The sequence below is a fragment of the Phyllostomus hastatus genome, unplaced genomic scaffold, assembly GCF_019186645.2.
Source record: "Phyllostomus hastatus isolate PE091 unplaced genomic scaffold, TTU_PhHast_1.1 phas_contig_1, whole genome shotgun sequence".
Lineage (NCBI taxonomy): Eukaryota > Metazoa > Chordata > Mammalia > Chiroptera > Phyllostomidae > Phyllostomus > Phyllostomus hastatus.
Genome location: NW_025333498.1, coordinates 21,111,152 through 21,132,928, shown reverse-complemented (window position 1 = coordinate 21,132,928; position 21,777 = coordinate 21,111,152). Strand labels below are relative to the sequence as shown.

The following is a 21,777-nucleotide window of genomic DNA, read 5'->3' as shown; positions in this document are numbered from 1 at the left end:
CATTGTCTTCTACACATGATCACCTCATTTAATTTTAAATTTGCAACCTTGCAAAGTGGTTACAAAGAAGATTAGAGGTCAGGTAGGGTACTCAGCTTGCCCCACACCCAGAGCTGGGGGGTAGCAGTGAGGACCAGCAGTGCCTACTGGGGACAGCCTCCTAGAGGCAGCCACCAGCAACAGAGACTGCCCAGGGCCCTCCTGGCCCTGTGAGTGTTCTGGAACACCCGAGTCTCTGCAATGAGCAGTTATATATGGTATCAGTGAAGCAGATCCACTTGGTCTTGCACACAGAGTCTTGAACTGTGAAAATTATCATTATCAAAAATAACCACCACAACCACCTTAATGTAAGAGCATGTTCCTCATACAAAATCTTTGGTGACATTTGTGTGCAGCAGTGTTGCTTGCTTTTGTGCTTCCATAAACTTGTGGAAATCTTTACTTTTCACCAAGATAATGACATAACAGTATTTATTTCCTCTTGTACTTTTTTTGTATGATGCAATGGAGTGTGGTGGAAACTACAGGAAATATTGTGGTTGGGTGTTGACCTTGAGCTATCCCATGTACTTGAACACTGTAGAATAAATAAAAGGAGTAACATAATTAGAGGCCCTGGTTTTTTGTTAAGTGACAAGGCAGCACCTGGGGATGTTAAGAGAAGCATCACTTGGAGGACCTGACTTATGGCTGTTAGTGCAAATGTCTCCACTTGAACCCACACTAAGAGTAAATGAGGGGGACCCCACATGGGATACCCCTCGGCCCCCAGAAGCAGTGTGCTGGCAGAAGCAGACACGGGAGGACACCTGCATGTCGGAGTGCTGGCGTGTTGCCTGACAGCATCGTATTTGGCTGCAAGTGAGGTGACAAGCATTTCCTCAGCACCTTCTGTTTTCAGAGTCAAGCAGAGCGCTGGCCGAGTGCCCTGCTGCAAGATTGCACAAGGCCTCCCCTCTGCTCCTCATCCCTAGATGGCTAAAGTAACAACTGCTCTTCAATTTTGGCAGGAAGTGAAGTAAGACCACCTGTACTTCTGTAAAGTGCAAGGAAGCTTGCAAAAGGTACACTATGAACCCAAAATAAGTTAACACAGAAAGTGTGAATGAATAACAGTAGCCACTATTTCTTGAATACTTTTAATGTGATGTGTGCCATAATGCATTATAAAATACAACTTTCTCAACAACTTTATGGTGGATGCTATCATGATGACTCATTTTATAGAAAACTGGGGATTTGGGACAGGTTGAGTGTCACACCCAAAGAAACACACACACACACACACACACACACACCTGACTGATCTGGAGCTCAGTCCTGGTGCATCAGACACTAGTGGGTGCCCTGCCGCCCCTTCTCCCACACACAAGGCAAGTTCTCTAAGTGATCTATACACGTGCTCTAATTTGCTCCCCTTTTCTTTTAAATAGTTAAGGCTATAAAAAGAGAAGTCAGTAAAATATTCCCACGTTTACTTCACCACTGAGGCTACCACTGATTCCACTTTTCTCCCTCTGTACAGTAAAAATGGAAGACAGGAGAGTACTTTTTAATCAACCTGAACTCTTCTGTGATAGAAAACTCCCCCAAATAAAAATAAGAGAAACATGGAAACTAAAAAGATTTGAAATTTGTTGGCAAAATATGTTATTACATTGGCATGGGTCACTAGGAAAAATCCATTCATGATGTTCAATGAAGCCAGAAACACTATATCAGCAAGAAGAGCATTGTCACGTGCGGGGCGGGGGGTGTGCTCACAACTCTGGGCAGCCCAGCATTGAGGGGTTCACCTCATTTGACCGCAGACAGCGCAGGTTTGAAAGCTCAGCAGTTTCTCATCATTGTCAAAGAGCCAATGGCCACATCTCAGCTGGAAATGGTTGCATGAGCTATTTTCAGGTCAAGCATAAGAGAGATTTGCTTTTTAAAGTCAATTAAACCAGCAAAAGAAAAATCCCACAAAAATCCACAAAGCTTTCTAGTAATTTTATAAACAGAAACAGCACATTTGTGAAGCCAGCCCATGTAGTTGCGTGTCAAGTGAATTGAATCAAGGAAGCTGTTTCAAATTTGGGAAGAGGGATAGGCAAGAGCCAAAGGGAGCTAGGATTCACTGAGAGGCACTTCCCTGTGGTATCTCATTGTCGTGGTAACCTGGAAATACACCTACTCTGGCCACCGCTGTGAAGGGGCTGCTGTCAAAAAGATTGTTTAGTGCAAGGTCACACTGTCTGTCAGCGCTAGTATTTTTAATTGTCAAATCCAGCCTCTTTACACTGTGTGGACCTGGCCTCCTTGTGGTGACACGCAGTGAGTAAAACAGCCCTGGACACTGCTGGCTTTTACTCCTCGTGGTCTGGGGGCAGACCGCTGCAGCTTCCACGGGACTGGACAAGCCGTATCCTGACACCGGCCGCCTCCCTACCTCTATAACTACCCCAACATCCCTGGCTCCAAGGAACAAATGAAATTAAGGGAGATCCCCCCACCCCCACACCCCGCTGCTCCTAACTCCTGCACCCCTGTTCAGTTTTGGTCAGAATTAAGGCATGCAAGTCCCCATGCAGCCACTTGGACACAAGGGGGCGCCTGATGATCACAGAATCCCTGGATTCCGGGGAAGGGTCCAGCAGTTCCTGCTTATCTTATTGGGAAGGAACAAAATCAGTCCCTCTACCTCTTAGAAGTATCACTGGATCAAAAGCAACCACGTTTTGCAACGAACTCATTTCTCTGTTTAGTGACTTTTCCTAACGGAGAATTCTTCCTTTTAGTTTAGCACTAGCTTAGTGCTGTGAGAACACGGTGAAAGAACAGGTCCCTCCGTCTCATGAAAACTACCGTCTCCCAGCCCCACTACTTCTAGTCCCTAGGATAACCCAGCACAACACAGAACAGAAGCAACCAATGATAAATGCAATTTTTAAAAAAGGTCATCAAAGATACTCCAAGGCATAAAAGAAAAATAACCCCTATCTCCAAAGTCTTGCCCAAATCCTGCACCCACAGCTCACTGTGCTTACAAGTCTTCATGGAGAAAGGAGCGTGGAGGGGTGAAGGCAGCCACTTGGAGAAGCTGTTGTGCATTCTATCCAGGGGAGCCCGGACAGCCGCGGCGAGAGGGGCGTGGCAGGGCGCTCTCATCTGGTGCAGACCCCGCAGAGGGAGCAGGTGCCCCCTACATGCTGGGGCCTTTCCACTCAGGGCTCTTGGCAACACCCTTTGAAATAACCGAGTGCTGGCAACACAGATTCAACATGAATATGCAAATGAATGCTCGAGTCTCCCACTTCATGCTTGTGGATCTTTTTAAAAATCCAGCCACTAACCATGACTAACAAAAAATAGAGAAGAAAGAAAAAGTGGTCTGACCTTCACTTAGTTTCTCCCACTGACCTTCTTGTGCTGGAGCCAAGGCCCTTTTCAGAAGGGAGAGAAAGATGGCTGGGGTCTCTACCAGGAGCTGGGCCAGGGAGTGCTCAAGGCATTTCCACCTCCCCTCTCTCACAAAAGCTTTGGAGTGGATTAATGGGCACTACTCAGCTCCGTCAATCAAATGCTGCGGCTCTATTTTCATTGCTACTAAGATGCATAAAAGCAAAAATTTGCTACAAAGCCCCCATCAACGTATTCAGGGAAATCTGGGGGAGGCTTAGTGAGTAATGTCTGTAAACTTGCCAGGCCGCTAATTGTGCGTGTCATTTCCTTACAGTCTCCCCATCCTGTCACCCTGGCCCCTGTAATCACTGTGGCTTTCATACTGTGTCTTTTGTCGGCCTGCTCCCTGGAGATGGCTTTGGAGGGAGGCAACTCAGGGGCAGGCACATCTCTATAACAAGATGTGACAATGAGTGAGGGGAATCTGCTGGCTAAACATAATTATAAAGAAGAACTTTGGGTCGTTATTCATTGCTTTTCCAAGGCAGGAACCAGTAGTAAGTTTCCCCTGTCCCTACCGTTCTGAGGACAGGGCAGGCACCCAGCAGGCCCTGACTGACTGACCCACCCTGCCCTTGGGGAAAGGGACAAACTTAAATAAAGCCGAGATCAACTGTCAAAACAAACCTAACACAAACATCTGAATGGCGAAGAAACAAAAATCTTGTTTAGAAATGAATTACACCCATATTCAAAATTCCTGGCACCCTTTGAAGGGAATCAGCACTTTGGACATTTCTTCACCTCACGATATCAGTGAGCAGATTTCAAGCTTTTGCCACGAGCAAGAGTCGAGCAAGAGTCGGGAAGTGTAGAGTGGGAGGTGGGGCAAAGGCTGCGGGTTCTCTGCCAGAGCAGATCTGGGAAGAGGTGGCCGCACTGTTGGAAGAAACATGACTATCATACCAACACGGATAAGGTAGAAACCCAAGTCCCTCCTCTGCAGGCTGTGAGAAAATCATCCCTGTGCCCAACCCACACGCACCCTTCCAGCAACGTTCTCCAGCTCCTGGCCCTGAATTCGCCTCCTGCGTCTCACACCTGACCTTGCCTTTGTTATAAAACACAAACAGTATGCACCTGCTGCATCGTAAGCACTACCCTTCCCTAAAACATTCTCTGAGCCTTCATCACCTTTTAATGTTTCTTGGATTTTATCTCCTTATTGAGATCAGGGCTGGTGTTAGGAGTCACATTTTTTGGATGGGAAAAGTGAGCCCACAGATCACAAATGATCTTCTCAGGAACACAGGGTCACAGCCACACTGGGGCATTAATGTCTCCTTCTGCCAGCTGGTAGGACACAGTGAACTCCTGATCAAGGGGAGGTTCCCTTGGCTTCGTCCCTTTGTCTCTCCCTGAAGACCCATTGAGTTACCTTGGGGCCTCAGAGCTCCACTGGGCAGTGGACACAAGAAGTGTCTTTTTCCTGGCGACTCCCCTTGATGGGGTGGGGCCATGCGTGTAGGTGGGGTAGGAAGCACTTGTAAATTTTAGGGTTAGGACCAATCTTTTAACTTCTGCTATGTAGTTTTTCCCTTCAGTGTTTGTTGTTGGGGTTAACTGGGACATGCTGGCATGCTTTTCAAAGATAACTTAAGATTTTGTAATCTGCAAAAGGAACAGTTCTAGAGAAACACAAGCTCCACATAGCATGTTGGGAGCTCTGCTGCTTCGGCCAGCCCCCAAGGTCTCATATCTTTTTTCCAATTTGTCAACAATTCCTAGCATTTTCCCTACAGACAGGAAGGGGGAAGGAGGCAGTGGGAAGTGGACGAAACTCTGTTAAGTCGGTTTGCAGCAGCTGACAAGGGGAGGCAGGGAACCACCTGGTTTCATTAACATTTTCACCGTCTGACTTGCTCTTGGTGTTCTTTCTTTTGCTTCCTCGTGAGAGGGAAGGTAGGAGGAGAACCCAAGCTGAAATCCATGGGTAAATCCCCACATTTCAAAAGTTGTGTATTCCTGAAGTCACTTTGTAAGAGTAGCTCTAGTTCTGACAGGAGCCAAGAAGGTTATATTCAAGTGGGTCGGGGTGAGGCTCAGGGTCGTTCCTGCAGCCAGGAGGCTACAAGCACCCCTGGTCCTGCCCACTGCCCCAGGCTCCCCTCCCAGCAGCCCCTTGCCTTCGGGCGACCAGATCAGTGCTGCACTGCTGAGAAAGGAGCAGGTCACCATCCCCCCTTCCCAGCCCTGGCGTGGCCCCAGTATCTGCTCTCCCAGGCGAAAGGACCCCGCCCACCAGCACAGCACATCTCTGCTGGGATACCTAGGAGAGCACTTCCTTCCCTGGGTTTCTTTAACAGACCTACTGCTGCACATCTTTCCTGGGCCTTCCCTGCCTGTTCAGTAGATGTCTCCCCCAGGCATGTGCCTGTGGCCTGCCAGGGAGCCTGGCTGGGGGAGAACGTGACCTTTAGATGGCTGTTCTCAAGGAGTTCCTTGCTGCTGAAACTCAGCCGGCCTTCAGACAAGCTGGTGCATCCTCACTCTCTTCAAGCTGAGCTCTCCTGCTGGAGCACGTCTTCGAGCGTGAAGGAGCTGTTGAGTCTTTGGCCTCCAGTTTGCACCCCTCCGATTTACAAACGATTCCTGCCCCTAAACAGGGTCAGGTCCGCCTGAACTCTCTCTGGGGGCCTGCCAGGTGGTAATTATGCAAACAGAACTCCCCAGTGCCCCCCCCCCCCCTCAACACACACACAAAAAAGCTCCGATTTGTCTGGACAAATCCAGGAAAGGGCACAGAATGGGTTTCATTCTGAGACCCATCCCATTAATCATATGTTTGGAATCGAGAATAAATTTCTCATGGAAACAATGTGTCCACTGGTCGTCGGGTCCCTCTCCAGCTAGCAAGAGCCTGTTGGACCAAACGTGGCTCCACCGCACAGCTGAACATAGTAGGCTCTGTTCTGCGATTTGGCTGCTGAAGTCACACAATCAAGAAGGAGGGGAATATAGAAACAAAGGAAAAGAAGTAATCTTTCTCCTTTCCTGGGTACAGGGCCGGTCCTGGGAAAGTTCCTCAAACAAGCCAAGTACGTTGTGTCTTTGGAGTCCTGCCAACTCGCCCCCAAGACCTAGTGGCCCCGTGCAAGGATGCCAGGACTCCCGGCTGTTCGCAGTCCCACAGCCAGTCACCGCGCCCGGGCCGGCCTGCTCCCGAGCCGGCTCCAGGTGCCAGCACCGCACTTCGCTCCATCCCGCAGACCCTCTGCACAGACCTGCCCTCTCACTGGGTCCTAGAAAGAAGGCAGCAAAAGCAACTCATGACCAGGTGCATGGGCTGACTGTCCTCCCAGGGGTGCGCGAGTGGGCGCTCAGGTGGGCAAGCAACGCTGGCGGAGCGCCAGGCCCTGTGCCGAGTGGTTTACCTACCTCGTTTGTTCCGCGGTATTGGCGCACCGAGAACAATGAGCCCTAGGACTATGGCACAAATGGAAACGTGGCGCTGTCCTCACGGAGCTTACATTCCTGCTCATCGTCTCATTTCATTTTCATCATCACCTAGAAGCCGGCTACTACCACATCCCCATTTTATTCAGTGAAAAACCTGCGGTGCCTAGAGGTTAAATAACAGCCCAAGAATGTGCTGGTTAAGCAGTGAACCTGGATTCAGCCGGGCTGCCATGATGCCTGAGCGCACGCTCACCACCAGGTCTGGTCGTCTGGGAGCCAGAGGCCCCAACGGCCGGCCCCACTGCAGAGGGGTCCAAAACCTGGTTTCATCCGCCCCAGGCTGTTCTTGCTCTTGTCAGCCTCTTCTCTTTCCTGTCCCTGAACCCCCGGACTCTCAGGAGACCCTACATTTCCCCCAAACTGACAGGAGGTAGAGGAGACAGTCTGGGGGAAAGGCCGGGAGCGGGGGTCATGTGTGAGCTGGGGACTGTCTCTGTGACTGCGGCCTCCCAGGGTCTGAGCAGAGGCTTTGAGAAGCCTCCTGGAAGCCTCGAGAACCAGTCACTGTCAGAAGGGTGAGTCCTCGTGTAGGTAGTTCCATCTTGAAATAAAATGTTTAAAGTAGATTCAGTCAAAAGCTATTACCTGAAAACTGGTTTATTTTACACACAAAAATAGAAAATATAAACTTTTGAAACCCTGCGTGAGACATACTCACTCACTAGTCACTGAGTTCGGGAAGCAAGAAGAGACACTTAAAGAGGGACCGAGATAGGAAAGCAGGTGCGCCTAGTCAAGGCCTGCACACGCTCGCCCAGCCCTGGCCTGACTAGAATTAAGCACCTGTTTAGCTCTTTAGCTGTTTAGTTCATTGTTCTTCGGAGACAAAAAGAGACAATCATAGACCTGCTTCCTCCGCTAATGTTTGACCTCAGAGAAATGCCCTTCACATCTGCGGGTCAGAATGCCTCCCTCCTATAAAGTGGAACTTCGGGTGGCCCCAGCTCTGCTTCCAGTTCTGTATTCGCAGAAGACTGCTAGCCGCCTGCTCCGTGTAGAATAGCTCTCGCCTGTGTTTTCCTGGTCAGAAAAAGGGTTCTGACCCAGAAAGAGGACCCCCACCCCCTACCCCCATCCCTCTCACACCCCACTCCCCCACTGGGAAGTGTGCACACACCCCTTCCCTCCTGGCCCCCCTCAGCCCCCCCCCCGCTCCCCCCCGCCAGGCTTTCAGAGGACAGACCTCCCACTGCTCAGTGGCTGCCTCTGACAGCTTAGCCTCGGAGTAAAACTCACAGGGAGAGGAAGGAGAAGCAGGAAGGGAAAGGGCGACAGATGTTTAAAGGTCAGAAATGGAGCTCTTTGAGTTATTTCCAAGATTTTTAAAAACTGTAATTTTTAAATACAATTTCTTTGGATAAATGATACTTTTCACAGCATGGGCCCCATGGAATTGATAAAAGGGGATCTTTCTTTATTAAAGAGTTTAAAACACAGATCATCAGAGCCCTGTTTAAGAAATACAAAAGTAGGTAAGGTGCTCAGATTGTATCACTCATTTTTGGCCAACCAGGAATCGGACTTCGTGGGTCCTTCTCCCCAGAACAAGGCTCATCCTGTTGCATCATGCCTCAAATCACAGAGATGGCCCAGAAAGCAGTGTGGGTGGTGCCTGGACATGTGGCTCTGGAGGGAAGCCTCCCGGCTTCAAAGGCTGGCTCTGCCACTTGCAGGCTGTGTGAAGTTGGGCAGACTGTTTTATCTCCATGCCTCCATGCCTCCTCCATCACATGGGGATGCTGATAACAGCGCCTCCCTCAGGTTGTGTGTGCTCTGAATGGGATGCAGCAGGTCCTCAAGTAATGTCCTTCCATTATGACATTGATGAGAAAATGAAATCAATTCCCAGGGCTGTACCGACTGTGTGGAGTTTGCACATCCTCATGTGTGCGTGGGTTTTCTCTGGGGATCTGGTTCCCCCCCACATCCCAAAGATGTGCATGTGAGGTGAATCGGAGTGTCTACATTGTCCCATCTGAGTGAGTGTGTGCGTGTGTAAGTGTGTGTGCGTGCGTGAGTGAGTGCATCCGCGATGGAAGGGCTACCAGTCCAGGGTGGGGTCCCAGCTGGCACTCTGAGCAGCGGGAGAGGATCCCACCATTACTTGTGTTTATGAATCTTTCTTAAATATAAATATATATATATACACATATATACATAGGCACACACACATTATGGCACACCTTTTAATGTCTAATATTAGAGGTATATAGAACCTTTACTTAGAAGAAGCCTGATGATGTTTCTGTGATCAGAAATATACCATAGGAACTTAACTGTTCTTTATAGCAATGAGCTGGGGTGTCACTGGTTTTGCTTAAAGTCGCCTTTTCCTAGATCTCCCTGTGATGTTCGGTGAGCACTGCCTGCATGAGGTGCAGACAGCACGTGCTGGCTGCTCAGGAGAGTGGTGCTCCGCAGCCCTGCACTGGATGTGATCACTGGTGGTACGTTTTAGGGATTAAGTGACATGGGAGGCGTGGAGCTTCTCTACCTACACGGGGGGCGGGGCGGGGGATGTTCAGTAATGCCTCTTTTCCCCTCAGTAGTCCTTCTGGGATGGCATGATATTAACTCCTCCGATGTCTTTTGAACAACATTTGACAATTCTACTCAATTAAAAGCCTGTAAGTCCCAGGAACTTAGAAGAAAGAAGTCAAGATATAAATTTCAATGGTACCTTCTAGTGACCCAAATGGCATCACATGCTTTAACTCCTGTGAGGCACTCCGGGAGGTAAGCGGGATAAATATGTGCCTGGGATGTCACTCGTCTTTCCTGGAGGCTCCAGATCCATCGGGAGGATTTCCTCCTTGCCTTGGCCTTTAACTACTTTTCATAGTCATGCACCACTTAATGACGTGGTCCCATAAGATCGTACTAAAGCTGAAAAATTCCTATTGCCTGTTAGCAGCATAGCCATCCTAAAGTCGTGGCACAACACAGGACTCACAGGTTTGTTTTGATGCAGGTGTGAACGAGCCGACTGTGCTGTCAGCCTATGAAGTGTAGCATATTCGACCACAGGCAGTACATAATAGCTGGAGATAATAAAAAACTATGTTACCAATTTATGTATTCACTATACTATACTTTTTAGCAATATTTTAGAGTGCACTCTTTCTCTTTACACCACTGTACTCCAGCAGCCACCTCAACCATTCCACTGTGTCTCCTTACTGCATCAGTTTCTCCTGTGCTCAATTCTTCCTTGTGTGTGTACAATAACAGGCTGCACAGGCCTGCAGCCCAGGAACACCAGCCCGTACCTTCTAGGTTTCGGTAAGTTTGTTTGGTGATGTTTCCGCAATGACAGAACTGTCTGCCAGTGAGTTTCTCAGAACACATCTCCACCGTTGATTGTTACATGACTGTATTTATTTACTTAGCTGATGTGTATTCAGCATCGATTTAGTGGCAGGTGCAATGTCAGGGGCTATGGATTTAAGGGTGAAAGCTAGCCATTGCCCCCAAGATTCTCACACAGGGTGGGAGAGAGAGCTAAGAAGAAGGGCGATTAATATGTGTGCCAAGACCAGAATGGAGGGGAGCCTAAAAGGCCTGCGAGAGTGCAGAAAGAGGACATGCATCCACTTAGTTAAAAAGAGATCTGCTCAGGAAATTACAAATAACAGTTAGAATAGGTTAGCTAACTGAGCTGTTTGATCCCACACCCTATGTTGAAGTACAGCTCAGGAATAATCTTTGGAGCTCCCTTTCACATTTTCTGCCTCTTTTGTTTCCCAGAAACAAGCATCTTGCCTGATCAGACACAGCAGGAGGCATACCACTAATATTCAACCTGTCCTGGCAGATTTATTTTTCCACAGAACAAACCAAGGCATTGGTTTGTCATATGTTTAAATGCAAAGAACAAGTTACTGTGGGTAGCTAGTCAGGGCTGGCTTGGCCCTTCACAGCTATCGAAGCCAGCACCCAGCTGGGGAAAGAGCAGTCCAAATCCCGTTTAGAACAAGGAGGTCCCTCATGCAACTGAAGCCCCCTCTTCCAAGGGCTTTTATTAAATTGCACTAGTGGTAACTGAAGGCGAGACAGTAACGCACTTGGGCCAGAATTGCTTTCTCTGCCCTCAGTGGAATACCAGTCACTGAAGGCTTCCTTTGGACAGGAAGTTTTGACAGGAGTTAAGAATGGTTTTAGGCAGCTGTTGGGCAGTAAGGCAGAACGGGACAGGGATGCCGAGGGAGTCGGGTCTGTGTGGGTTAGGGCGGGGTATTTCCTCGCCTGTCTGTGTTAGAGATCAGAGTGGCAGAAGGACACCCAGGGACCAGGCTGACTAAGGCCGGGTCCTGATCCAATACTTAACATCTGTAAGACCGTGTACAAGTGACTTATCCTCTTACTTCAACGGTCTCATCTATAAATGGGGATGATGATGGTGATGATGATAATCTACTTCACAGGGCTGTTGGGCGGATTCAACACATTAATACTTAGAAAGTGCTTAGAAGAGGCTGTGGCATATATGAAACATTCAATAAATACTTGCCGTTATTATTGTTGTCACTAGGCAGTCTAGGTCACTAGGAATGCAGAAAATTAAAATGAGGAAAGAAAAATCTTTCCTAGGTAACAATCTTGAGCTATAAAGCATGTTGTATTGTGCTTTGTAATTCACAAAGAATCTTTCCCTTTGTTATCTCCGCTTTCTGATCTGTAAAAAGGTAAAAATGGTACTTCTTGTATGAGGCTTCCAGAAGGATTGAGACACTTCATATAAAGTGCTCAGTAAACGTTGGCTGTTACTGTTCAATAGTATTCCCTGGTATCTAGTAGATACTCAGTATTTATTGAATGAATGAATAAATATTACCTTCATGAGAGTCCTACAGAGATTATTCTCTCCAGTTTTGTTTTTGTTTTTGTTTTTTTGAGGTAAAAAAGAACAAGTTTAGAAAAACTCAACAGCTTGTGCTAGGTCAGCCAGCTATTTAGGGAAAGAGTCATGGACCCACCCCTAAGTCACTTTCCAAGATACCAAAGCTGACTCCTAAACCAAAATTTGGTGGCCCTCCAGATAAGGTAAGGTCACTGGTAGGCTTGAGTCCAGGGTCTTTCTAGGACACCCGGAAGGCTTGTGCATCTCCAACCGGCTTCTACAGAGCCCTCTCACCCCTCTCCCCAGGCCTGACTAGTTCTTATTATTATCTTTGAGTCAGCCTGAGATAGTCTGTCTCCAAAATTAAACAATCACGGTCCCATCCCAATTCAGAGAGAAAAAAAAAACAAGTTAATGGATGGAATTCTCAATTGAAAGTTCTCCTCTCACATATTTTCCTTAAACCCATGGTCTTGGCCTCTGTTTCTCTGCAACTGAGGGCTGGGGGAATGCAGAGTGGGCATGGGAGGGAGGGAGGGAGGGAGGGAGGGAAGAGGAAAAAGATCAATAGGAAACCCTGGAAGCAGGAGGCTGGTGAGACCTGACAGCTACCTGTGGTCACATCCACTGTGGCTGTATATTGTGATTGTATATTGTGCTGTACAGCCTGCTAGGGAAAGTGCTCCTGCTTCATATGATGAAGTGATGAGCAACATTAGCCTTTCAATCCCCTGAATAGCCCCTGTCCTCCATGGGCAGAGCTGGACAGCTGCTGTGGCCAGAAAGAGTGAGGCAGGGGCACAGCCCTCCCTGGGAGAGCCAAGCAGGAGGGGGACCGTGATTCTCACTCTCCAATATCCAAGTGCCAGAGGATGGGATCACAGCAGCAGGTTTTCTGATTTTCCCCCGGGGAAGACATGAATGTAAGCTAGAAACTCACTCTCATAAAAGAAATTCTCCGGAATAATATCTTAGTGAACTTAAAGTCCCAGACATATATCAAAGCTGGGAATTGCAAGCATCTTCTTCAAGCACAGGTTCTCCTGGCTCCCTTTCACACTTGGCATTCACAGCTGCTGTACAGCCCTCACATCCCAGAGTTAAGACATCAAAACACACCCACTGAAACTGAGTCCCAGTTCTGAACAAAGTGACATCCTGCTGACATCCAGCTGTGACTATCTCCGTGGTCTCTCAGCGGCGGGGTGCCTAATGCTAAGCTCTGGAACACAATTAGGTCCAAAATGGGGAACCTGGCTGGGGTCTAGGGCATAAGGAAGGAAACGGGGAGCTGGAACTTGGCTTTGGAAGGCAGTCAAGGGGGCTGCCCACACAGAGTTCAAGTGGAAATCTAAAGGAAGGCTTTTTTAGATTGGGTTACTCTTCTTTCTGAGATCACCCTGTGAGGGTGATCTGTTAGGACTGAGTGCTCTAGAAATTCCCCTGTTTCTGCCTGAACCCTGGGCACCCCAGCTTCCAGGTTCCCTCGCACTCAAAGCCTCAAGCTGTCTGCACAGCAAAATATAAGATTCATGGCCCAGGCTTAAGAAACACACAAAAGAAGTCTGATAAAATACACATTTATTAGAAATTTTTCAGCAGCATCATTTCCATTTGCTTTTCTAATCAAAATACATTTCAAAGTAATTACAATGAGCACTCAAAATGTGAGCAGCAAATAGTTTGAGAACTCAGGAATAAAATAATCAGTAGTACATGTTTCATTCATTCATCCATCCATCCATTCACTCATTGTTTTAAAAATGTGCAATATTAGCACAGAGAGCCAGGAACACTACATAGTATGAAATTTGAATATTCCTGCCATTGTTCTGGTTGTAGAGACTTAACCCATATTCAAGAGAAGAGCTGGACTCTACAGTGCATTCTCATATAAATGTATGATTTAGCCAAAGGACCTAAAAATAAAAATCAATAAGAACAGTTTCCCTTTCTATTCATGTCTGTTTGACTTAGGAAATAAATAGTCATTATAATGATATTTCCACACACAGAAACCCAGTTGAGGCTTTGCTTAACCAGTATTTTTTTCACATCCTACTTTATAAAGACATAGATTTGGTTTTAATAACTTGGCTCCTGGGCTCCAGTTTCTAGGGCAGGTGACCACTGGCGGTGCCAGGCAAGGACAGGAACCACCCTGTGGTCCATCAAGTGAAGCAGGTCATTCGATTAGGTACAAACACTTTGCAAACTAACTTGTACTTAATGACATGGGATTTTTTCACAGACATTAGAAAAAAAATGTTGCCTTGGCAACTAGTGAGATACACATGAAACACAGTGTTCTGGTAAGACAATGCAAATATGCAGAAGGGTGAAACTGAATCGCTTTTCCTAACTTCTGCATTGTCTGAGGTGTCGACAGTCAAATCAAGATGCCTGTACAATACACAGTGCCCTCTACTAATATACCTATTAATCAGGTTACCTGTGTATTGAACATTAATGAACTGCTAATGTGTAAAAATGGACCCAAGAGTGGGTGGGGCCTGGATTCCCTTCCTGGATAATTCTATAGGGAATGCAAGTGGGGCCCCTTCTTTAGACACAGCCAAGGGCCCTAAGTCAATTCCTTCCTTCATGGGATCATTTCCTGTGATGACCACCAACCAATTCAGCAGGTAGTTTTATTATTAGCAAATTTAATGATGTGGTAATCTTTCCCAAATTTACAAATGTACAAGGTATTTGTACCATTACCTTTAGATAGCTTCAGCGCAAAGATATACATATAGTACATTGTGATAATTATTTGTAAAAATATGAGATAGCATTAAGTAAAAAAAACCACATAAGACATAGTTTCCACAGGCACTTCCAACTACAGGTGAACAGAGAAAAATATAGCTTTATAATAAAGTACTGAATGTTAACTTTTTTCATCTGTAAAAAATATCTGTGCAAAAGTGTGTTTCTCATTATTCCCTAACTGTAGCACTGCTACATCTCAGAGTCTTCTTTAACAAGGTTTGCTGTGTCTTTAAAAGTGTCTTCCGTGGCAGTATAGGCTGGAGCGGAGCTCCTTTTCGGAGGGACTTGAGCAGGGGGGGGAGGTGCCGGGGGTGAGGCCGCAGCAGCGCTCTCCTTCTGCTGCTCGCTCTCCTTCTGCTGCTCGTTCTCCATCTGAGAGCACACGGAAACAGGCGTCAGCCACTCACTCCCCCAACGTGAATGCTGACGGTTTGTGCAAAGAAGACGAATCCTTGCCAGTTTGCCCAGAATATTCTGACTGTGTGTCCAAGTGAGACAAGCAAGTTACTGCTAAGAAGGAACACCTGTGCTAAGAAAGTGTTAACACTTACCTCTGCATAGATGGGATTTTCAAAGTTGGTAGTTTGTTTCAGTTTTCGTTTGAAGATATTCCATTTTGTTGTCTAAATGAAAAAGGGAAATCAGAGAGCCTTCAGTAATTTTGTATGGGTTTCTTCCCGCACCTAGGTTTTAAAATTTCTTCTTAATAAAGGAATATGCAATTTGGAACCTAGGACCAGGTGACCTGGCCCAAGTGGTAAATTGTTTGATTTTTCTTTCTATGGTCCCTGAACAGTAACTGAAACTCTATGGGCTCTTTTCATTTAATAATTTTAAAATACTACCTTGGTTTGAAATTTATAATTTATAGAATCTATGTCCATAATATCTAGAAGCTGGCTTTTTTGTGTGTTTTTTTTTTGGGGGGGGGGAGGTTCCTTCTTGTATGTGCCCTGAGCAGGGACCAAACCTGCAACCCAGGCATGTGCCCTGAGTGGGCATTGAACCCACAACCTTTTGCTTTGCAGGATGATGCCCAACCAACTGTGCCACACTGGCCAGGGCTATCTGAAAGCTTTGACAGAGACAGGCAAGTCTCTTCAGGGGCTGCCTGACATTTTAAGGAAAAAGCCAAATTAGAACTCTCATTTCATAAAATGGTATCTTGATCCTTGATCAATTCAAGCACATCCCTTCTCCCCTCATCATTCCCCCCTGGAACCATAGTAACAAGAGCAATAACAAACACAGCTAACATTTATTGAGAGTTTACTGTGTGTCAAGGACTATTCTAAGAATTTTGCACCTTTCTGATTAATCTTCCTAATAATTCTGTGAGCCAAGTGCTCTTATTACCTTTATTTTACAGTCAAGAAAATGGAATCACAGCAAGATCAGATAACTAAATTGTAGGTGGGAAAGTGGGCAATGACTACAGAACCCAGGAGCCCATAAATGAAGGGACCCAAAGAGAAATCATCCTGGACTGTGAGGGGTGGCCCATCTTGCTGAAAAGCTGCTGGTGGTGGCAATGCTGGCACAGCTGTGGCTAGAAGATGAAAGGGGACAAGGGAACTGGGATAGGGAACAGACAGCCTTCTGCACTGGATAGCTCAGGTATCCCTTGTTTTATGGAGTGCCTCTGGCACTGTGAAAGCATGGGGCCAATATCTGAAGGAATGGGGAGCACATGACGACAGGAGAAATAGAAGAGACAGGTCCCTTTAACCCATATCTAAGTGTGCACCTTCCTTACACGTGGCCACCACCCAGAGGAAGATGAAGACATTCATGGCAGAGCCCGGCCTCTGGAAGCTTATGCTTAAATGGGAAAGGTCAAAGCTCTTAAAAGTCACTGCTTCAATATGGAATGGCTACTAGGAATTAAGCAATTACTAATCAAAGGAGCGGTGGTGATTTTCATTTTTATCTCCTTGGGAAATCCAATGCATGTCAACGTGACTTTTAGAAAATGACCAAACTGAGTTACAGGATTTCATGTTCTGAACTTTCAGTCCTTTGAGAAGATGTACTCAGCGGTGAAAGATACATTTGTGGGGACATTGGCAAGTTAGTGTCAACCTAACTTGATCCTAACCAAGTGCCCCTAGTACTCTGAGCCACACTGGCTGTTATCTCAGTGCCCAGGAGGCAGCAGACACAGGAAGACCCCTGGACATGCCATGAAGGACAGATCTTAGAACAGGGGTGTCAAGCTCATTTTCACCAGGGGCCATATCAGCCTCGTAGTTGCCTTCAAAGAGCCGAATGTAAGTTTAGGGCTGTATAGATGTAACTAGTCCTTAACAGTGAAGTGAGAGCTCAGCACTGCCACCAGGTAGAAACAAGGTGCCGGCCAGCTAAAACAAGGTGGACAGCTGAGGGCCTTGTGTTTGCCGCCTGTGCTTTAGAGAGTCTCAGAACAGGAACCTAATCAACAAAACAAACAAGCAAAATATAACCAAAGACACTGAAATTGAGAACAGGCTGACAGTGACCAGAAGGGAGAGGGGAGGGAATTTCAGGGGAAAAGGGGAAGGGTTTACAGGAACAATTACAAAGGACACATGACAATAACGGTGTGGGGTGGGCAGAGTGGAAACGGGAAGGAGGTGGGGCGCACTGGAGGGTTTGGCTGGGGTGGAAAAGGCAGAAAACTGTACTTGAACAACATTAAGAGGGAAAGAGAGAGAGAGAGAAGAAGAAGAAGAAGTAATGTACTACAAAGATGGAGATGAGAAAGGAAAGGACTACTCTTGGTGAAGATCCACTGCTCTTATTTGAAAGAGTCTCTCCATGTTCATTTGTTTTCGATGACTGATGAGTATGTAGGTTGGAGGTCACAGCACCTGCATCACTCCCCTTCCTGCTCAGGCTGACAGAGGGCTGTCTCGGCAAGTGGCTCTTGCCACTCAAAATAGGCTGAGAGGAAAAACTGCACTGCCTTAGCATTGAGTCAGACTTGGGGAACCACATGCGTGACATGCAAGTATTCTCATGTCCATGGAAAATTAATCTTCAAAATCTACTTTTTAAATGTAGTTTGAAGAAAAAAATTCAGCTCCTTGAAAAATATAAAACTGGAAATTCCTTTCTAAGACAACACCTGTGTGTGTGTGTGTCAAGAAAAGAAAGAATTAGCAAATACAACCTGAAAAGGTGAACAGAGACCTTTGTTATACGCTCTTCTCATTAGCATCGTTTAGTTCAACTTTTATTTTAACCTGAACAAGCGGAATAGGAGCCAATGTCTAAAGTGCCTGAAATCCAAAATGACCTCCAAGTTAACTTTGCAAATGCCAATTCTGTTCATAGATTATGCAGTTTGAGACATAAGGATTTTATAAAATGCTAAGATTTCTACCTATCCTTAGACTTGTGTTTCTTTGTATTATTTCACAGAAGACATAGCACCTGAAAACTGAGACATCCCAGGTCCTGTGTTCTCGACTGGGATCACAATGCCCTGGGAGATGCCCTATATAGAATGGTTTTATACCCGAAGAACCACCCCAACCAATATGCCAATAGTGCCCTCAAGGAGAAACATTGAGGACTCCAGTGCTCAGGGGCAAAATAGCTTGCCCAGAATCAAACAGCTAGACCTTAGGTAGCATCACAGTGTCCATTAAAACTAGTAATATTACCCATTAGTATAAAATTTTATATAATTTTATTTATTGAATTTCTCTCTATAGACTAAACAATGTAAACCTTTCAAGAGACCTGCAGGAATGGTAGAGAAGCTTTATCTACTGGGGTTTTTTTTCTTTTAATCTCCACATTGAGGGCAATAATGTTGGTGGAGAGTTAGGCCAATAGACAGATAGATGAAGAAGGTATCCATTCGCGCCATCTAGTGGTAATTATAGGTGACAGCTGTAGAACTAAGAACAGCATACATTATTAAGGGACAAAGATGTACACTGCAGTAAAACTGCATTACATATTAAAAGAAAGGGTCTTCTATATGTATCCTTGATGCAGTGAGCTGTTCATTCATAGTAAGTCACTTTCTCAAATTAAACACCTCTGGTCTGAAGAGGCTGGATCCAGATGGTCCAGGTACCCTTTTCTCTGCATGATCTCCCATGCCGCAAGGAACATCATTTCCATCTCAGTGTTGGAATACAGATTTATTTTGTGGGAAGTTTTCAACTTATGATTTTTAAAATGTGTCTTTATTAACTGCCTACACATCTTAGGATCTGTGAGCCTATCGGGGTCTCCCTAGTTTGCCTTGGATTAAATAAACCCAGCAAGTCCAAATCCCTCTCCAAATTTTGTACCATGCCAGTGGTGAGTCCGTTACCTGCGTTCCATCAGCACTTGGGGAAGTTGGCTTCATGTCTGGAGCTAGCTCAGACGGGTTTATGGGGCTCCCATAGTTCTTGTTCTCCACATTTTCAGATGCAGGCAACTGTGCAAATATTAGAGGCCATTGACCAGTGCTGACAGAATTTGTGCTGTAAAGTTTCTTACCAAATCTTTGGTTCTTTTTTTCCCACAGACATGGTCAGGCACCGATTTTACTATGAAACTGAGCCCGGGGCCCAGGAATAAATACCACCCCCATCTCACCACCAACCACTGAGTCATCTATCTCCTGCCTTAATCCTGGAAGGCAAATGCATCCACCACTAGTAATAGCAATTTCCATTATTTTCTCTATGTCCCCTCACCCCTGCTATTGACAGTATTTTTGGATAATAGTTACTCTGGTTGTACAATGACAGCCAAAATCCCAGGAGGAAAGCATGAATTATTCCCAAACTCATTGGTGAACTGAGAACCTTATCTTTGGATATTCAGAATAAAATTAATAATTTCAGGGGACTGCTTAATGGGTTAAATTTTTATATATAATTTTTATATATTTTACTTTTCAATATGATTCTGTATTAGTTTCAGAAGTATAGCACAGTGGTTAGAAAATCCTGTACTTTACAGAGTGGTCTCCCTGATGTTTCAAGTACCCGCCTGCCCCACACATAGTTACTTTGATGCGATTCACCGTATTCCCTCTGCTGTCACTTGTATCTCTGTGCCTGCCTGTAAATTCCAGAGGCTGAATTTTTAAAATGAGGCATAATGAAATTAACACTCCTCTAGACATTCCCTCTTAAGCCCAAATTACCAAGGATATATAATCAATAAATTACAGGACAGAAATGAACTCCTTTTCCTGTATTTTTACACTCACTGCTTCATTTCTTCTCAAACTTGGGTATCTGTTTGTAAACATGGCCTCATTTTATTTCAGGTGAAAATGCCAAATAAAATGTCGTATCTGTTTATCATGTGACTAAAGTTTTGCCATCTGGATATTTAACGATTCGGCAAAATGCTTTCAAGATTCAAATATTTCTGAGCTTAAGAAAGTTATTCATAAAATAAACAGTTGTGTCTTGTATTAAAATGTGCCATTATCTTGTGAACACAAAAGAAGTTTAGGTGTTAACAATAAAACTGTATTTCACTGAGGCCGGAGTTGTTTTGACAGAGGAATTCAGGCTAACAGTTGGCCGGCACTGGAAGGGGTATTGGAGCTATTGATCCCAAGCTAAGAAAGTTTTCTCCGGCATGCATGGTCCTGCCTCATCCCCCTGCCTCATCCCCCTGCCCTTCTTAAGGATGAGTAAGTAAGTAGTGGGGATGCACTGGAGGAAATTTAGATAACTGCCTCTCAACTTTGGAGATGTTTGTACTTTTCAGAAAAGTATGAGAAAGGTGGGCAGGGGGAGGTCACCTAAAAATCACACATTTGTAATAGCAGTAAGAACACAGAGAGTATAGCCAGCCCTGCATATCTCTGCATAATGACCTGGCAATCACCCACTCATTCATCTTATTGACATTTACAGGTTGCCTGTGTGTGTCAGGCACTATGTTTGCCACACCTCTCAACAGGCTCAGAACGAGTCCTCTTGCTCTGACCACTCAGAATGAAAAGGTTCTTGGTCAGCACCCCCAGAATGGTCACCAAACCTCAACAACTATGCTGCAAAACAGGCTTCTGATTGTATTCAGGACTGGTGTCCTTGGATCAGTCCTGTTACTACAGATAGTGAAGCTGAGGACTGGGGGTGAGGCCACCCCTAAGAGAGTGTTCACTGTTCAATAGAACAAGATCCAGCAGTAGTAACACCTGAAAGAAAGGACCATGTGACTTCTCACCTGGGTTGGCTGAGCCACTTTAACAGCACTGTCGCCGGTTGCATACATTGGGTTCTCAAATACTATGGGTTGTTTCCCCATCTCCATGGTAAAGTGATCACTCTGATAAAGGGAAAAAAATCATACCATACTGAGCTGGTTCACACACAGAGGGAGGTGTTCTCCTCATGCCTAGACACATGCTAGGTGCTATGCCAAATTTACCCCCAAAAGTTGCAAAAATAAATAAATACACAGCAGAAGCACAAGATCTCCATACGGGAATTTTCAACCCTTTTCATCTCGTGGAACACATAAACTAATTGCTAAAATTTTTTAGCACACCAAAAAATACATGTTTTTGCTGATCTTGACAAAGAAAATAGGTATAATTTTGATTTAGTCTCACCATACAGCTATTGTTGTGTTGGCTGTTGTCACTTTTCATTTGACAATCTAAGGGAAAAGATGTCAGTGCCCCAGACTAAGTAGGTATTACATGTTTTAAAAATTCTTTCAGCACACCAGTGGAAAATCACTAATGTAAAGTAAAAAATGGAAACATTCTCCCTATACCTATGGCACCTCAATGCAAACAACTCACTTGGGGATTGGGTTTGGACAACAGAGAAAAGGGTGGGCAGTGGAAGAAGAGCAAAGCGGAGAAGAGAAAGGGTGGGGAGAAAAAAGAATGGATAGTATTGTGCTTTTAGGCAGGAGCAAAAATGAAAGCTTTGGGGGAAAGGCAGAATACTGAAAATAATTTCCCTACACTGACTTTACTGTAGCAGTCCACTGATGAAATAATCCATTTGGTCCTCACAGAAGGTATTATTGTATCCATTCAACAGATGGGGCACAGGGGGTCAGCAAGCTCCATGCCTATCATTACATACTTAGAAGGCAGCAGAGTTGTAATTTGAAGCAACCACTGACTCTAAATCACCATTTATTCCATCATTATACAACAGTGAGAAAATAAATGACACTAGAAAATACATATTCCCTACTCCTTTCCTACTCCTTCCTTCGAAAATACAAAAAGTATTTTTATCAAATAAAAAGAGAATATCTTGGTCTGTCTCCTCCACCAAAAATTA

The 21,777-nt window shown here is 45.5% G+C and overlaps 1 protein-coding gene across 2 annotated transcripts in view; it reads right to left on the bottom strand.

Annotated features, from left to right (window-relative positions):
• Nucleotides 1-13,310: 13,310 nt before the first annotated feature.
• Nucleotides 13,311-21,777, bottom strand: part of LRP2 (LDL receptor related protein 2) — a 199,855-nt gene continuing 191,388 nt past the window's right edge. For both annotated transcript variants that reach the window (XM_045860549.1, XM_045860633.1), the window contains exons 76-79: nucleotides 20,699-20,800; nucleotides 18,834-18,941; nucleotides 15,073-15,144; nucleotides 13,311-14,893 (exon numbers count right to left, since the gene is read on the bottom strand). In XM_045860549.1, the coding sequence (XP_045716505.1) occupies nucleotides 14,711-14,893; nucleotides 15,073-15,144; nucleotides 18,834-18,941; nucleotides 20,699-20,800 (465 nt within the window). In that variant the 3' untranslated portion in view covers nucleotides 13,311-14,710. The remainder of the gene's footprint in view (nucleotides 14,894-15,072; nucleotides 15,145-18,833; nucleotides 18,942-20,698; nucleotides 20,801-21,777) is intronic.